This window comes from Carcharodon carcharias, chromosome 9 (genome assembly GCF_017639515.1).
Source record: "Carcharodon carcharias isolate sCarCar2 chromosome 9, sCarCar2.pri, whole genome shotgun sequence".
NCBI lineage: Eukaryota > Metazoa > Chordata > Chondrichthyes > Lamniformes > Lamnidae > Carcharodon > Carcharodon carcharias.
Genome location: NC_054475.1, coordinates 32,409,912 through 32,426,871, shown reverse-complemented (window position 1 = coordinate 32,426,871; position 16,960 = coordinate 32,409,912). Strand labels below are relative to the sequence as shown.

Below are 16,960 nucleotides of genomic sequence, written 5' to 3'. Positions count from 1 at the left end.
ACCAGATGTTTTTAAGCAAACATGTCTTTCATCCTAATACAGTATATTTTTAAACTTGTTTTGTGATTTTGTTTTTAGTACAGTGGAGTACTGCATTGAATAACCTATGAATCATCTCTGCTGATATATTTGCATTGTTCTGTAATTACGTTTATCTTGTCTTTGAGTGATCCCCTAACTTACCTGAGTACTTTTTTGAGCTGTACTTGTTTTCCTGTTGATTGCTAACTTGAGTGTGCCAGATCTGTGTAAGATAATTTACAAACAATAAGTAAATCATAAAACTGTTCATAGGTTTGTTAGCACTCTATGCATGAATTAATGCTTTGTGTTACTGTGGAATGTTTTGCAATTAATCCATTTTTTCAATGCTTATATTCTCTCCTGCTTCAGTTATTTTGCTTAGAAGGAAGACCACAGCTGTGACCTCAACTATGCATGTAATTGGTGATAGGAAAGTGACCCAGTATTTTATAACACTGTGTGGTTACTTGAAACCTGCATGAACCATAGTTTCATGTGTTTACACTAATTTTGTGTTTTGTCTTTACTAACCCAATCCTGCTCAGACAAACATTTTGATTGCTCGTTGGACCTCTTAAAGCTTGTCACAAGAAAATTTAACTGTTTTGCATGCAGTCTTAACCAAGCTTACACACTGAATATATTATTGAGGGGCCAAATTCAAGTTTGAAACTTCCTTATGAAGTAAGGATTTGACTTTTGACAATGATATGTCAATTAAAATGACCAATACCTATAGCTATTGAATACATTTATAAAGCTGATAGGGTTGTATAGTTAAGTAATAAACTAAATAATTTGATTTAAAAGACCTTGCAGAGATCCCTGATGATCTAGTGAGTAAAGGCACCAAACAGTACTGAACAGTTTAGACTAGAAGTTTCCAATTTCTTGGTCTCTGCTGATTGAACTGTTCCCAGCAATAGTGGCATGTTGGGTACTATGTTTGTTCTTGGGTGGCAGGAAAGGGAGGGCTGGTGATTGCATTGGTGGTTTACCTGTTGTTAAAAGTAAGTTTGTAGGGACAGTGGGTGAGGAAATTATCAGAGTGCTTCTGATTGCACTAATGATTGAAAAGCATGTCAAAACTTCTTGACTCTCAAAGAACAAACATTTGAGTGATATACTGGATGGCTATTGGTGCCGGTGGAATTGTCTACCAAAATGAGTAAACACCTCAGGAAAGGAACAGCGTTTATAACATATATTCTAATACTCAATTGATGCTGAATCTGACCATTTTCACCTGTGTAAATTTGGATTTTTAATGAATACTAGAAATCTTAACCCATAAAACTGTACTAATAGCATTGTAAGTGTTTGAATTTCTTCTATATCAATAGAATACAATTAAAATTACTGTGCATCACAAATGCTGATTTTTAAATAGTAAAACTTTTGAAGTTTACATGGAGCTTCCTGTGATAAATCTTTTGCTTTAACTCTTGTTTTTATATTTAGTGAAAATTTGGATTGAATTCCTGACATGCTGATCAATTTTGTGAATTGGCTGCTTCACTAGCACACTCTTTCGATCTCTTATGCTGGAGTACGTCAAAAATATTGACCTCAAATATCCATAGAAAATATACTACTTTCAGAAATTCTGAAACTTATTTTCCATAGATCACTGCTGACATTTGGGGGAATACTTAAATGTCATTATGTACTGTACTTAAGTGCATCTAGAATCAATAGACTGCACTGGGATGTATGGGAGTGCAAAACTTAAGCATTTTTTTGTTCAGAAATTATTTCAGTTGGAGCATGGGAGGTGAAGTGAAGTGTGTCTACCTTAAACCCTGTCTGGTCTCATTTGAGACTCTGAATCTCAAGTGCCATGAATCTCAACCATGCCACTAGATTGGGCATCATAAATGGGAAATGTTAATGGTTGCTATCTAGTCCTGTCTAGTGGTTGGTTGAAACATTTAATTGCCATCCTGGTTGTGGTCAATGGAAAAGTAGAAGGGTCCCCAGATAGTAGGTGGTGGAAAGGAGAAAATTAAAGAATGGAATAAAATGTGTGTCTGAATAGGGTATTTTATTTTGGCAGTGGTTTAGAGTTGTATCGGTAATATGACAGCTTTTTGTATCTTGCAAATGTAACAGTTACATAAGCAAAGTTTTAAAGTAAAACTTCCACAAATAATTTAACAACTTTTTACATGTTGCAGTAAGTTAATGCTGCTGATTGGCCCTGAAACTTACACATTGTTAGGTTACAATGGGCTAAATTAATAATTTCTATATTTTTAATTCTTTAGTAAAACAGTTACTTAAAATCATGAGAATAAGTATTATTCAGGAGTTGAATTGTGTTGCTGAGTGAAACAGATTTTCTCTTACCGCCTCAAAGTCATTAGTACAATTTATGAAGCCACAATCCTCAGTTATCAGAAATTAACTAAATCCATTCGGCATTTATAACCTGAACATTGGCTCATGATTCCTCTGGACTCCGTTATCGTTACAACTCTAAAATGCATTGGCCATTTTTGTTATAACCTGTCCCCTATGTTTTCCTTTATGTTACAATGTTAGATATTGATCAGTTGAAGCTAATAATGCAGCTCGTCGGAACACCAGGGCCAGAACTTTTGATGAAAATATCATCTGATTCTGTGAGTTTGTATTGCCTGTACTTTCCACTGATTAGTTATTGACCGTTCTAGTAAGTCACTTGCAATACTGCAAATTAAAGCACAAATTCACCAACATTAATTGGCACGGTTTGGTTTTCTACTAGAAATGTTGTTCTTTTTTACATTGCTGTGGCGATTTTGATTAATACAGAAATAGTATTGTAGGTAATGTTTCACCCTAATCCATAACAAGCCTAAAATAACACAAGAACCTCAGTTTCTGATTTTAAAAGTTTTTAATTGTGAGGTTTGACAACAAATATTGAATGTTTGCAGTTTGCTTATATTTTAGGTGCTCTATATTCAAGTACAGTAACATCCATTTAGTACTAACCAATCTAACCCCGTAGCATGCTGCATCATTGATCATGGCCTTCCCCATCTCCCCTTCTCTGCATGTTTGTGTCTTTTATTTTCTACTGCATCCTGCTGTCTTTTTCTAATATAACAACCAGCAACACAAGGATTTCATTAGGATGGTTACTAAAGTTGTTCAAAACTCTGTTTTTCAAATTTTTTGAGTACCTTTTGAAAATTGGATAAACGCCTTGACCTGGGCGTTTAAGATATTAACCAGCTTCAGCAGATCATGAGATTGACAGGAACCCCTCCTGCTTCCTTAATTAACAGGATGCCCAGCCACGAGGTGAGACAGACAGGCTACCAATGAACTCCTCGTAGGGAGGACTTCTGTTGATACTCATGTCTTTTCTGTATGTTTGGATCAATGGACCATTTAACTGATGATAAACTTAGCTGCCAGCTATTGTTCAGGATAAATTGCCTTCAGAGTCCTTTTTTTTGTGGGCAAAATACAAAATTGAACTAATAGGTAAGATTTCAATGTAACAACTTTGAGTTGTTTGTGGGCCAACATATCCATATAGGATTTCTAAGGTCTGTGCAGTGTCCTATTGTTAAACTAATGTTTCTTAGAAATGTGTCACATAGAAAACCCACTTCTAAATGAGGACAGTTATGTAGATAAATTGACTTTAAGTCTAAACTGCAAGCAATAATTTGAGGCTTTTGGGTGGCTCAGATCCCTATGTTTATTTCTGCAGTCTTGGGAGTATGGTGGTCAAGAATCTCATTTTTGCAGATAATTTGTTTCATACAGCCTTTTCGAATGGAGGATTGTTTAGCTCTTTTTGTGAACTTCAATTCTTTCATATGTTAATTTATTTTTTTTTACAACCATAGAACCCTAGCTTTAAGAAAATGGGCTGTCTCTTTCACATCTTTCTTGGACAATGTGATGGTTTCCTGAAATTGAGGGGAGTAAAGCTTCTAAAATTGTGTGACCTTGTCAGTGTGTGAAGCAGTTTGTTATATAGGATCTCCGTAATCCCATTTAAATGTATAGTGTTTAGATAGGCAACCTATGGTGTCAAACTATTTTAAATTCCAGTGATTCTTTGGAAGGTAGTAAGTTCTGTAATTACCAAAGCCAGGCCTTGCTAACTGCACTTGGATATTACGATTACCATTATTCTAAAGCTCATGGAAAGCATAATGGATATAGCTGAGAAAAATGAAACCTTTGTCTATGATGTACCATGATATTGAATGGTTTCTTTCTATACTCTCATTGAAAGGTTTAAAGCCAATTTTACTCTTTAAAAATGCCCAACTTAGTCCCCACCTCTGGAGAGGTAACAAGTCATTGACTTTACATATAGAGATGTTCTGTATTTTGTTTGATATGTATAATTAGCAGCCCTTTGAATTAAGAAATACACATTTAAATATCCTTCATCCTGTTAAAAATTTTGACTGCTATTTCTCAGCTTTAATTTTTTGTTGCTGCAATCTGTTTAAAAGGCATTAGGGATAGATCAGAGATTCTTTCATTAAGACAGATTAGCAAGGTTAATGTATACTGACTTTGTGCTATATCAAATTGATGTCAACATACAAAACTGATGGATAGGAAAAGACCATTTGGTTCATCAAGCCTTTCTCCACACCTCATGCTGATTTGAGCACCTGTTAAAAGTATTTCGTTGGCTGAAAAGCATGTTGGGGTATCCTAAGGTTATGAAAAATGCTATATATTGCTTACTTTCTACCCAACATACTTCTGCCACTTTCCTACTGGCAAGGCAGAGCCCAAAATAAATAGATAAAAATATGGACAGTTGCACTTTGCCCTCTGCTTTGGGCAGTTGAAATCTGTCCAAGATATCACCTGGACCAAGTATTATCTATAAAGCCACTTCTATATAAAGTGCCAGTCTCTCTGCCCCTGTCAAGAACCTGTCCCAAAACATCTATCCTTGTAGTTCTAAAACAGGAAATGCTCCTAATTGTTGTAGTTTCCACTTAATTTGCAATCTCAAATCCTGTTTTGTCAGTTTTTACAATTGACTAAAGCAGATATCAGCAGAAGTTATGCCACCTTAAGTTTACTGAATACCTGGCTAAGATGTTTAAAATTGGGTATTTTCCAGCAGCTTTTATTTCTCTCCTTAGAACTTCAAGCGGGTCTGCAGTCACACGCATTGAATTATTAAATTAGCTAATGCAAATGATTTTTCAATGTCGTCTTGTTTCCTTTAGAGCCCTGAATTGAAAATTTTCCTTGTGCTGTACACCAAGAAGTGATCAATGGTTAATTAGTTCCACTATATGCAAAACGATGAGTTAATGGCTTTCTTGACTGTCTTCATTATCTCACTCAGTTTGTATGCATTCAGTTCTGCCGAATACCCTTATCTGTCCTTGACCTGATCTGATGTTGGAGCAGACATCTGCTAGTGAAGAGAATAATTTTCTAAGATTCGTACTCTAATTTTATTTCTGTTCCATTTTATAGTAGATTATTTTGGTTTAGTTTAATTTTTCTTGTCCATTGAAATTTTGATATTCAAAATTTCCTGGGAAGTTAGTATCTGTTCAGCAAAATTATTTTCTTCAGAACAAAATGTGGTCAGACACAGGTATGTAAGAATTTTGAGCATCTTGTGAAATACCTTCAAATTCTGCAACTTGTTTTAATTACGGATGTGAAATAAATTTATCTTCTGCAAATTGCTTATCTAAATAAAGCATTGCAGCAAGTTGGACATGGTAAATTTTTTTAATGAATAATCAAAGCAACAAAGCTTTACCTGGCATTAACCATTTTTATACGTTGTCATTGAGTTTTTTTATTAATTGTTCTGGATGAGAATTTTGGGTTTATATGAATATTTTGTTCAAAGTTGCCCATAAAATGATGTGCAGCAGATGAATCTCACTACTGCCTGTTTTATAAAAGTTTGACAACCAAAAATATTGTCATTTTTGGTCTATAACCAGTATCATCCCAGTTAGGGGGAAGGGTTGTGGTTGTTTTCTGAAGACTGCATTGTGGCATGTCTAATTTTATATCTTACAAAAATCTGTTAACTGTTTGAAATTTATATTTTTTTTAATATTAACCTGTGGTATCACTTTTCAAGTGATCTTTAAATTTATCTTTCACAACTCAAACTGAGAAGAGTAACATTGTGATTGGACTTGCACTAAGATCTTTCTGACCTTAAAATACATTTTGCTAAGTGACCACGAACTAAAAATTGTTTCCTAAAATATAAATACTACATAGTTATGTCAAGTGTACAGCAATTACAGCTGGTAATTCAGTCCAATTGATCTATGTTGGTGATTATGGTTCACATGAGCTTCAGTATGCTTCCACAAAATACCTAGGAAAAGTGATACGGCAGCTTGGATTGAGAGGATAAATTATTTCTGATTCTCAGTAGAAGATAAATAATCTATTTCTGCAGGCTAGAAACTACATACAATCCTTACAGCATATGCCAAAGCAGAGCTTTGAAGATGTATTCATTGGAGCAAATCCTCAAGGTAATGCCATTTTTTATGTGTATTCGGATGTATCTTTCATCAGCTTAGTTTCCTATTCCTGATTTGAATAGATAGCAATTTATTTTAGTTCTTTTGCCACATTGGAGCTGGAAGAGAGGAGGTGTAAAGGAGTGGAATAGATGGTCTAGTGTTTGTAATTTTTTTGTAGAGAAGTAATAATCAATTTAAAAAGTTGATATCCAAATTCACTGTTAGGAATTACAGGCATAAACCGGGTTCCCAACTCATTGAACCATGCTTATAACAGCCAGCTACCTCAATTGGGAAAATAAAGCCAACCCATTACCAGTAAATAGGAGTCAAACTCAAAGTCATCACTTATACTTATCAAGCATGTTAGCTATTTTGGGCAGGTCATTCCCCTTACGTTTACCAATCTAATCATGTAAGATTTGACCCTGGAGTCACAGATTACCCAAAAAAGGGGTCATTGGATTTTAAAAGCAATTTATTAAGAAGCAACACTTTGGATATGATACGTAAGCTAAATAGGCAAGAACGGTTTTCTGGTCCTAGATCAGACAAACAGGCTGATGAAGCCGATCTCCATCACTGCTCTCAATCTTCCCGAGCTAGCCGAAATTTAGGCCAAAACCAGCATGAATGCACTTCGAGAAGCTCTTTGCTATCTGAAGTGCTTTCTCCCCCTTATTGAGAACCCATTTATGAACCTTATTTCTAGAGCTGTTTCATATCAATCGCTTACTCAATTGCCCATTAGCAAGGGACAGATATTCAAGATAAGCCCTCCAAAGCCCATGAAGTCATCTTGTGGTTTATCGCTTGTTAGGACGCCCTGTTCAGCCTTTACTGATTTAGGTATTGGTCATGAGATCCAACCTTATTAGGTTTAGGAGTGTATTGTTCCAGACCCTGCGCTAGAATCATGTCCTTGGCAGAAATAACAGACTTACGCTGCCCTGTATTTGTCAAGCCAGCAGGGTGCTATTTATAAAGAAGAAAGGGAGCAAGCTGATTCTATAGTCAATATATTTCTTTGAGGTTTTAACAGTGATTTCTTACAATAACCAACTTCCTGTTTTTCTTTCTTTCGCAGCAAATCATTTGTTTTCCTAAACTTACATTAATACACTAGTGTCATTCTTTCAAAAATCCTAAGTCTGTATAGGGATGCAAATGATTCAAGTGTTGAAGCCCAGGGCTGCTTTTGTTTAATAGCATGCAAGGTAGATAAGATATAGTTAATAGGTAATATAGGTTAATTCACCTACCCCACCCTCATATTGTTAAAAATCCAACCAATTTTTTACATTTCTACAGAACCTGTAGGATTTCTGGGGCTATGTTTCATTCTTAAAATGTATGGTTTTATGGTCCAAAGTTCATAATGAGCATATTGCGCTGATCCTACTGTGCCTGCCCTAAGCAGCTGCAGGCTGTATTTATATTCGGGTGTATTTTTTACCTAACTAATTGTCTTTGTGGTTAAGAAAGGTAGGGGATGAGAAGAGACAAAAGCAGATGCCTTTCTCTCAGTTGCTTTTTGTGACATTCTGTTAGTTTACAGTTATCAGCTACATTTTTCATATCAATGTATGAATCTTTGCTAGTGAATAGAAACACTCAAATGGTAATAATATTGCAAAAAACACCTCAATTTTGTATTAACTATTATTACTTCCTCATGTAGCTGTTGACCTTTTGGAGAAAATGCTTGTGCTGGACACAGATAAGAGGATCACAGCGGCAGAAGCTTTGGCTCATTCATATTTCTCTCAGTATCATGACCCGGATGATGAACCTGAAGCAGACCCTTACGATCAGTCGTTTGAAAGCCGAGAGCTTGAAATAGAAGAATGGAAAAGTAAGTGAAACTATTCTTCTTACATCATATGAAGTGATTCTGGAATTGTGTTCAAAGATCAAAGAGTTTTTATGCCACGCTGTCCACAATATTCCTTTCCTGTCATCATTGCCCATCAGGCTGAGATGGCAATTCTCATTGCTATAATGGAGAAACAATGTGACTCTGCTTTTGGATGGAATTGGAGACATTCGATGTGATAGTGGTGTTGAAAGCAGGGATACTGTGCAGCTTTGACTGCACTCCATTAATGCAAAATTGCCTTGCTCATTCAGGAACCTTTTGTACAGTTCAGCTTAATTGTACACTGCCTATATTTTTAACTGGGCCCATCTTAAAGATTATCAAACGGAGTGAAGACTATTGCTAATCTTGGTAGAAGAATAGGCTCTCACTATAATTAAGACATTTATTCTGGATTTTAAAAAAAATGCGGTCAGTGGCTCTTAAGGTTGCTATCCAGCTTGTCATGTAAGCATTGTGATGCTTTGTCAGATAATGGAACAGTCAGAAAGGTACCAGTGGGATTTTACACATATTACTGATTTTCCCAAGGCTTTCAGTGTACTAATTCATGTGGTTCTCACTATGAACCTGTATACTTTAAAAATTCAAATCCAAATCTTGGGTTTACACTCCATCTCCATGATCTCAAATCTATACTTGATCTCCAGAATCTCTAAGGATATAATACAGATTCAGTCAGCTGGCAAGTGTTGCCAACCATTGTCCATCCTGTTTGAAGTCACTCTACCTTTCTTTGAATGAACTGCTTTGATGTGTTTGTTCCAAGCAATTCTGAAAATATTGCATCATTCCTCCTTGCTGGACATGTAGTAGGAAGTGATTTTGGTAAGCTATGAAGATTTTTCTAACTAAACCCGATAGTACATCTGAATACTCATGGCCACCACTAATCCTTGGCTCTACCAATTGCCCTAAGGGGTTTCAATTTGGGCAAGTAGGATATGCTTCTGCTGAGAGTGTGTGTGTGTTCTCTGTACTTTGCAAACAGAAATCCTACAAACAGATGTAGATTTGGAGACTTTTAAATATGGTGATGGATTTCCACATCAGCCATTCAACTGACCAAACCAAATGTTTGCTATTTCCTTTGTGATTAAAAGCTCAGTATGTATATGCAGTTGGTAATCCTTCTAATTTAGTCAAAACATTTTTTATAGCTTTAAAATGTAAAATTTGCAGACTTGGTTTAGGACCTGCTGTCTTTTTGAGTTTACAAATTACTTTAGTGCATGTTGACATTCAAAAGAGGCTTTTGAAGGTAACTCAAAGATCAAAGATGTGCTAAAACCTACAAATTTAAAACCTGCAACCAACCACAAGCTGCACGACCTTGGAATATTGGAACATATTTTCTTCCAGATGATATAAGACCAAGTTGTTATTGGATCCAAGGGATCTAAAATTCTGCATGAATGGAGTGGTGGGGGGAGGGGGGGTGTGGAAATTACCTTCTAATGGGCTTCTGGTCCAAAACCTGATGATTTACAAATGTAGGCTATTTGCCCTTTTAATATTCCAAATTATTTGCAATTTACTTTGGGTTAATAAATTTCTAGGCATATCAACAGGATGATTTTTAGAAATGTCATTGTGCATTTTCCAGTGTTGCCAGATTTTTGAGATGATTGTAACCAAATGGACAATTAAAATTTACTTAAAAGTATCCCAAAAAATCTTTATTGGAAACTACGAATGTAGAACCAATACTTGGACCTGCTTTGTTTCTAAACAAAAATAATCTGAAGGACAGCTTCAGAACTACAAATAAATGTCTGTTTCCAGCCAATCAAATATGAATCTTAACAGTTTTCACTCAGTTTTAGAACAAGTAAGTAAGAGAGACAAATAATTTGAGAAATTATGTAGTGTAATGGAGGATCAAAGACACTGTATGATAGAGAAACACATACAGATTAACAGAAGAAAAAAAATGTTAACAAATGATCAGGTGAGACAGTTAAAATCTGGCCCATTGTACCAAAAAGGATTTTGGGCTGTGCATTCAGATGGGATGATGAATGCTGAAGTTGAATAAGTTCTTTTCTTTTTTCCAATCTGTGTCGAAAGCAACATTTTAAAAAAAAAAAAATTCTTTCACAGGGCGTTGCTGGCTAGGCCAGCATCTATTGCCCATTCCTAATTGCTCTCAAGATTGCTGAATAAAGGAAAAAATCAGTGATAAGGATGTTGAGGGAAGTATTGCAGGATTACTAACGCAAGCACAAAGCGTAAAGTGCAGATTTATCTATTACTGAAGGCAGAAACTGAATCAAAAACAGAATTACCTGGAAAAACTCAGCAGGTCTGGCAGCATTGGCGGAGAAGAGAAGCGTTGACGTTTCGAGTCCTCATGACCCTTCGACAGAAACTGAATCATGTGTTTGACATGGAACTGCAACCAACTCAGTACAATTGCACTTCTCCAGACTGAGAGCATTATTTTATAGGTTTATTAATAAGAATTATTAATTTGCAGTTTCGAATAGTAAATGTACACCACCAGAAACCACCTGAAGTACTCAGCATTTTAACCAATATTCAGGATATACAAGGTTGCGTTGTGGCTGAAGAAGCTAAATTCCTTGGATGCTTATTTGATCTTCACTATATTGGAGCGTTTCTCAATACCATTAATGTGCAGCAAGATTCTTTTATGGCAACTAAAAATAGTCCAAAAATCCTTTGTGAAAAATCCCAATTAGGCCAAAATGCACCCATTCAAAATTGCTCATAATAAACTATCTCAACTTTCAAACCATTCCAATTCAGCAAGAAAACCATGGAGTTGTCCTGACATTGCTCAAGTCACTGGTTCCTTCATCCTTAAAATGTGATATTTTTCCAACAAAACTCTTTGCATTTATGAGAGCTTTCCTGTGTATATAATTGAACTATATATGTACAAAATAATGTAAACCTTGTTTTTTAAAAATTTGTACTTTTTGAGGATGTCGTTGATCGGAGTGAATGTGTAACCTTTATGAAGGTGGCTTTTAGAAACCAGTTTGAAGGAATCCTTTGACTCCAATTGATAAGGACTGTTGTGCATTCCTCGTCTTATGCCATGCATGATTTTAACTATAAAAAGAAGTTGAAAAAAAAATAAGAATTCTTATTGTTGACTTTAGGACTACCTTTCAATTATGGTAGAAATGTGCAACAATGGACACCTGTAGAAAATAGTATGACATTAATTTCCTTCTTCGCTTTTGAGTGGAGTTTGTTTGTAGAACCAGATTGAATTTGTATTAATATTGAGTGCAAGTATTTGTATCTTCCATGTAATGGGGCTCATTTTCATTCAATATATCCACATTTGAAAATCCAAAAATGTTTTAAGACGTTGTTCTTTCGTTTTCAGGATTAACCTACGAAGAAGTACTCAGCTTTGTGCCACCAGAGTTACAAGTCGAGAATATGGAAATTTGAGCCATAAAAATCTTACTTCTGTATTCAGATCTTTTGTATCGCATCACTGTGAGGACTTAACCAGTTCGACTGATGGTTCTTTCCAATATTATCAAGTGCCTACCATGGTCTTGATGACGGATTGTTTGTGGGTGAGGGCAAAATAGAACTTTTATAACAATTCTTCTACATCCTGCATGTTTTGCTAAATCCTGAGCAAGCTTTTTGTATATTGTCATTATCATCCACTGTGAACTCTGTTTGCTAACTAAATCTCTTGCAAGCACTTGTATTCGAACTGGTAAACTTTTGTGTATTTGTATGCTTTATTTTCAAAATTGCATACTATTTTAAATGTTCAATTACATGTACAAAAAAACACCCAAAACTAAAAAAAATGCAAGCAGTAATTGTTACTTTTATAAAAAGTACAAATGGGATGTACATTAATTTATAGACTTATTTGCTGTTTACAGCATAAAGGGGTGATTGTTTTTATTGTGATTTCATTTTTAAAACCTACTTTGTTCAGCAATACTACTACAAACTAAAAGAACGCATGTCTTTGTTTATAAAATATTGGAACAGGAATGTTATAGCACAAATTCAACGATTTAGATTTACTTATTTGTATTAAAATTCTTCAACACTCTTGTGTAAGGTTAAGTAGAATTATGAAAAATATTTTCCATACTGTAATAACTACTCCAGTTGTCCGATTATACCTGTAGATTTATTTGTTGTAATTGGAATGTGACTTACCAGGTGTGACATTGTAGTAAGACCATACAATAAACTACTCTGAAATAAATTCAGATGCTTTTTCAAAAAGCAGTTGTGCCTGGCAAAATATGTTTTCTGTAAACAGGGCAATCTAGCATTGGAAAAAAGTTAAGTATTGGATAGAAGGGGGAAAAGTTGTATAAGCTCAAACTCTTCTGCTTTCATACTTAAGTGGTCTGAGTTCAATTATGGCAAATGATATTGAGACTTTTTTATGTGGAAATAGTTCCAGCTGATTTTAGTCCTTACCAACATGTTTCTGTCATCTTTCAAGACAACCTTTAAAACCAAAGCCAGTGATAAAACAGATGGAGGAAAAAAAGGATGAACAAATACCATTCACTGTCTGCTACTTTATTTGGATAATCAGGTCATCAAAAGACTAACTTTTCCCCCTTAAGTGAGTGGTGGTTGGTTGGGGGGGAATCATTTTCTATATCTTGCACCATGAGATCCCTCTTCTTTAGCCATCCACCTCTGATTCATCCAGTAAGGGTTTGGCCCAAAGAGTTTGAATTCAGTTATGTGCATGTTGTGTATTTTGAGTTTGAATCTTTTTCTTTAATTACCAATTAATGCCAAAATATTGATCAGGTTGCAAGCAGTGCTTTCCTTTTGACATATTACTGTAGAGTCTGGTCAAATCTATGAATTCTGTAATCAAAAGTTTGTGTTGTCTGCTGTGAAGGGCCAAGGCCCAAAGTGCAGTATGCAAGCAAAGTTGAAAAGGGAAAACAAGAATCAAAAAATTGTGGTTGAGTGACATCAATTTTTGAGATTTTAAAAACCTGTACATTGTAGGAAGATTGCCTGAAGAACCAGTGACTAATGCAGCGACTCAATTTATTTGCTTCTGCTTGACCACAAGTCATGAAGGGAAAACCAAAGAAGCAGCTAATGATGAGATGTGGTTTGGGTGCAACTCATTCACCAGCATTTGGTTCTTTGGGCTCACTAATACTGAAGACCACATCAGGTAAGCCACTGAGCGAAGGAAACTGCTGAATCCAATCCAGTACTACTTGTTTAGTTGCATTGCAATATGTGCCTCACCACAAAGACTGATGTAATCCACTGGATTCACTTTATAGTAGATTGGAAATTACCTGTAATGTGTCAGTGACAAAGTGTAATTGAATCTATTTTAAACATTGCATTTTTAACCACTGACAAAAATGGTAGCCAGGAAAGTACAAATAATTTTAAAAAAATCAAATGTTAGAAATCAAGCTATATAGAAAATATTGGTTTAATCTGAAATATTAAACATTATGAAATGTTTTTGAGATCACTAGTTTGTCTAGCCTACCCTATCCTCTGGTTGCTTACTCGATTCTGGAATTAATAGCCTTCTATCCTCACTAAAATTCATCTAGTCACCTTTCAAACCTTTGCTATTTTCCAACTCTGCTAATCTATTCCACAATATTATCACCCTCTAATTAAAGATATGTTGTTTGAACTTACTTTTTACCTTTGGCTTCCTTAATTTTAGACTCTGTTCCTTGTCCTTGAACTCTGTTCCCAAGTACTTTCCATGATCTAATTTTTCTATACCTTTGAAAATCTTAGGCTTCTGAAGTTCCTCCTCATCTTCATCTTTCTGAAGAATAAAGTACTAGAGTGAGCAATGTTTTCTTGTGATGAATATTAAATTCAGCAATTAGCTTCACAACCCTGCTCTGGATTCCCATCAATAATAATATGGGTGGAATTTTCCATGCCCCATGGCATTGGACGTGTTTGGTGGCATAAGCGGACAATATGGCAAGGCCAAAAATTAGTTTCACAACATTGTGAAACTAGTTTGCAATTGTCCACTCTGCCAGTCAATGATACATGTGCATATCATTATAAGCCCAGCTTGCCGGAATCATTCCCCCATGCTGGATCATCCGATCATGCCAACGTGTTTCACAACTGTACGTAAGCGACCTGCACCTGGTGAGCTGCACTTCACTCAGGACTCTGAGGTATGTTTCCTGATCTTGCTTCAGGCAGCACGCGTGGCCGTCAGCACCAGGCTTCGCAGGCAGCACCACATCACTTGTAGGGGGGCTCACAAGTAGGTGTCTACCTAGCAAACCAACTGTAAGGCTTTTCAATGACTGCAGAGCAAGGGCTTGCTCGGGGAGAGAGGTGGCAGCCTCGGGCAAGACGAGCTCTGTAGGGTTAGGGCTATACTAGGGAAAGTGAATATTCCAGGGTATGTGTGTGGGGGCACAAGTTGATTTGTGCAAGTGACCTCAAGATGGTCAGAGCTGAGGAGGCAGTCTCCAGAGATGAGGCCAGATGGAGATGTAAGGGGATGTGAGTGAGTGTGTGGCGATATCCCTTGAGCTGGTAGTGAGTGAGATGCCAGTGAATATATGATGGGCTTGAGTTGTGACAGTTTAGAATGATGAGATGGTTGTCTTACCCTGGTAGCATGAATGAACTCGTTCATCCTCTTTCTGCATTAGATGGCCAACCTCTTCTGTACAGCATTGCCACTGATTACCACTGCCATCGCCTACCAAGCTGAAGTAGTGAGATTGCTGGACCTCCTGCAGCCAGAATGAGGGTAGAGAGGGCATCACTGCGTCCAAAAGACATTCCAGAGACACCACTGAATTGAGGGGCTGCAGTCTTACCTTTTGGGGCCATGTCCTCTGTCCTGGGTTGGAAACAGGTGTTCACGCAGCAGCACTTTAAATATGGCACTTGACGTGAGGAAGCAATGAGGTGATGGCATGGTGGGCAAATGAGAGCCCGCCCACCATCGAAACGGCGTGTTTCCCGGAATGCATGATTAATGAGGTAGGTTTGGGCTGATGAGGCATGAAGAGCCGCCACTGCGGCCAGTGGGTAAAACCTTTTTCCTGTTAGCTACCACACTTGGTGCAAATCTGGGATGATTCTGCCTTCTGTGTAACGTGAAGATGAAACGAAGGTCAGGATTTTCCGGCCCTGCTGTGGCAGGACCTGCCACCAGGGATGCAGCGAACCAGCTAAAAGTCCATTGACTTTTGACAGGACCGGATGATCTTGACAGTGGGCTTGGCTGTAAAATCCTGCCCAAAGCTTGGTCTCTCAAAAGCTAGATGCAATTCAACCCCATCTCCTTTGACCAGTAATTCGCCACCACTAGCTACGAATTCTCATGTCTTATTTACTGTTTTGATTGCTTGTAAACACTGCTTTAATGACTTATTCAAAATTAATAACCTAATCAAAGCCACCATATCCCTTTCCTTTGTTACCTCAGGCATATGACTACTTATCTTCTACTCCACATTCTTGCTTGTTCTAGCTTAAGCAAGTTCTATACTTAAGCTGTCTACCTTGAAACTGTCTGGCTCCCTCTGGATTATTGCATAATGGCTAACATAAGTGACGACTGCACTCAATTTGGAACATTTTCTGCCCTCATAAAAATGACAGTGCCAAAACTGAACTCTGTGGGCTACCACTGGCAAATCAGTTTCCACAATGGCACTACCCTGAGTACCACTGCTCTTCAACCTACTGCATCTTGTTAATCAGCCTGTTAGATGGGGCAGTGTTAAATGTTTCCCTGAAATGTAAGTAGGTAGCATCCACTGTCTCATATTTCTGTACCAGATTTGCCTCAAAGAAAACCTGCACAATGGTCAGTTAGGACCAACCCCAACTGAACCTATGGCTCCCATATGTGACCATTCTGGATGATCCCACATACAATGCTGTATCCGTGTGTTGAACATTTTCACAATTGATGTGAGGCTTGCAAGCTGTAATTTGAAGGTTCATCCTTGTTTTCTCTCAAATGTAGTGTCAAATGTGCTACTTGCCAGTCTGGAGATCTGCACTCTACAATACTCTTGGTTGGAAACTCAGAGCTCAACTTGTTTACTTTAGGTTGAAGAAACTTATCTACTAGATTTTGTCTTGTGCTGCAATGGGTTCCAGGTCTACACACACCCTTGTTACTCCTTCAACCCTGGTATCTTCTTTTTCCCTGTTGAGCAGTAAAACAGTCTTTAGCAATTTCACCAGATCCCTGTCTTTAGACATTTGCTCTCCCTACTGCCACTGAAAATTAGATGTGTCCATCTGCACTGATCTCTGGCTCAACCTTTTGCATCTGATCATTTTCTTGGCCCTTCTCTGCTTGATTTTATAATTCTCCCTATCCTGTGCCTTGTACGCTTCAAAATTTTACCTGCCCTTTCTGTCTCCCTAATGTCTTCCATGACTTCCATTTTCTCTATCAGTTTTGCTCTCTTTTTGACATCAACTATCAACTTGTTTCTGGGCTAAATTGCTTGCGTATGTTTTTTAATGTTAAGAAAATCATAAGCCGTCCCAAATGATTCCATTTAAATATTTCTTGGAAATTTTATTCCTTTCG

The 16,960-nt window shown here is 36.9% G+C and overlaps 1 protein-coding gene across 4 annotated transcripts in view; it reads left to right on the top strand.

Annotated features, from left to right (window-relative positions):
- The window catches only part of LOC121281850 (mitogen-activated protein kinase 14), a 57,383-nt gene extending 44,747 nt beyond the window's left edge, over positions 1–12,636 (top strand). Inside the window, exons 9-13 of one of the 4 annotated variants that reach the window (XM_041194912.1) lie at positions 3,236–3,315; positions 3,873–3,946; positions 6,446–6,524; positions 8,197–8,370; positions 11,759–12,636. In XM_041194912.1, coding sequence (XP_041050846.1) covers positions 3,236–3,315; positions 3,873–3,946; positions 6,446–6,524; positions 8,197–8,358 — 395 coding nt within the window. In that variant the 3' untranslated portion in view covers positions 8,359–8,370; positions 11,759–12,636. Of the gene's footprint in view, positions 1–2,568; positions 2,649–3,235; positions 3,316–3,872; positions 3,947–6,445; positions 6,525–8,196; positions 8,371–11,758 lie in introns of all 4 variants that reach the window. The other 3 variants (XM_041194911.1, XM_041194910.1, XM_041194909.1) reach the window with 3 other exon arrangements.
- Positions 12,637–16,960: the final 4,324 nt, after the last annotated feature.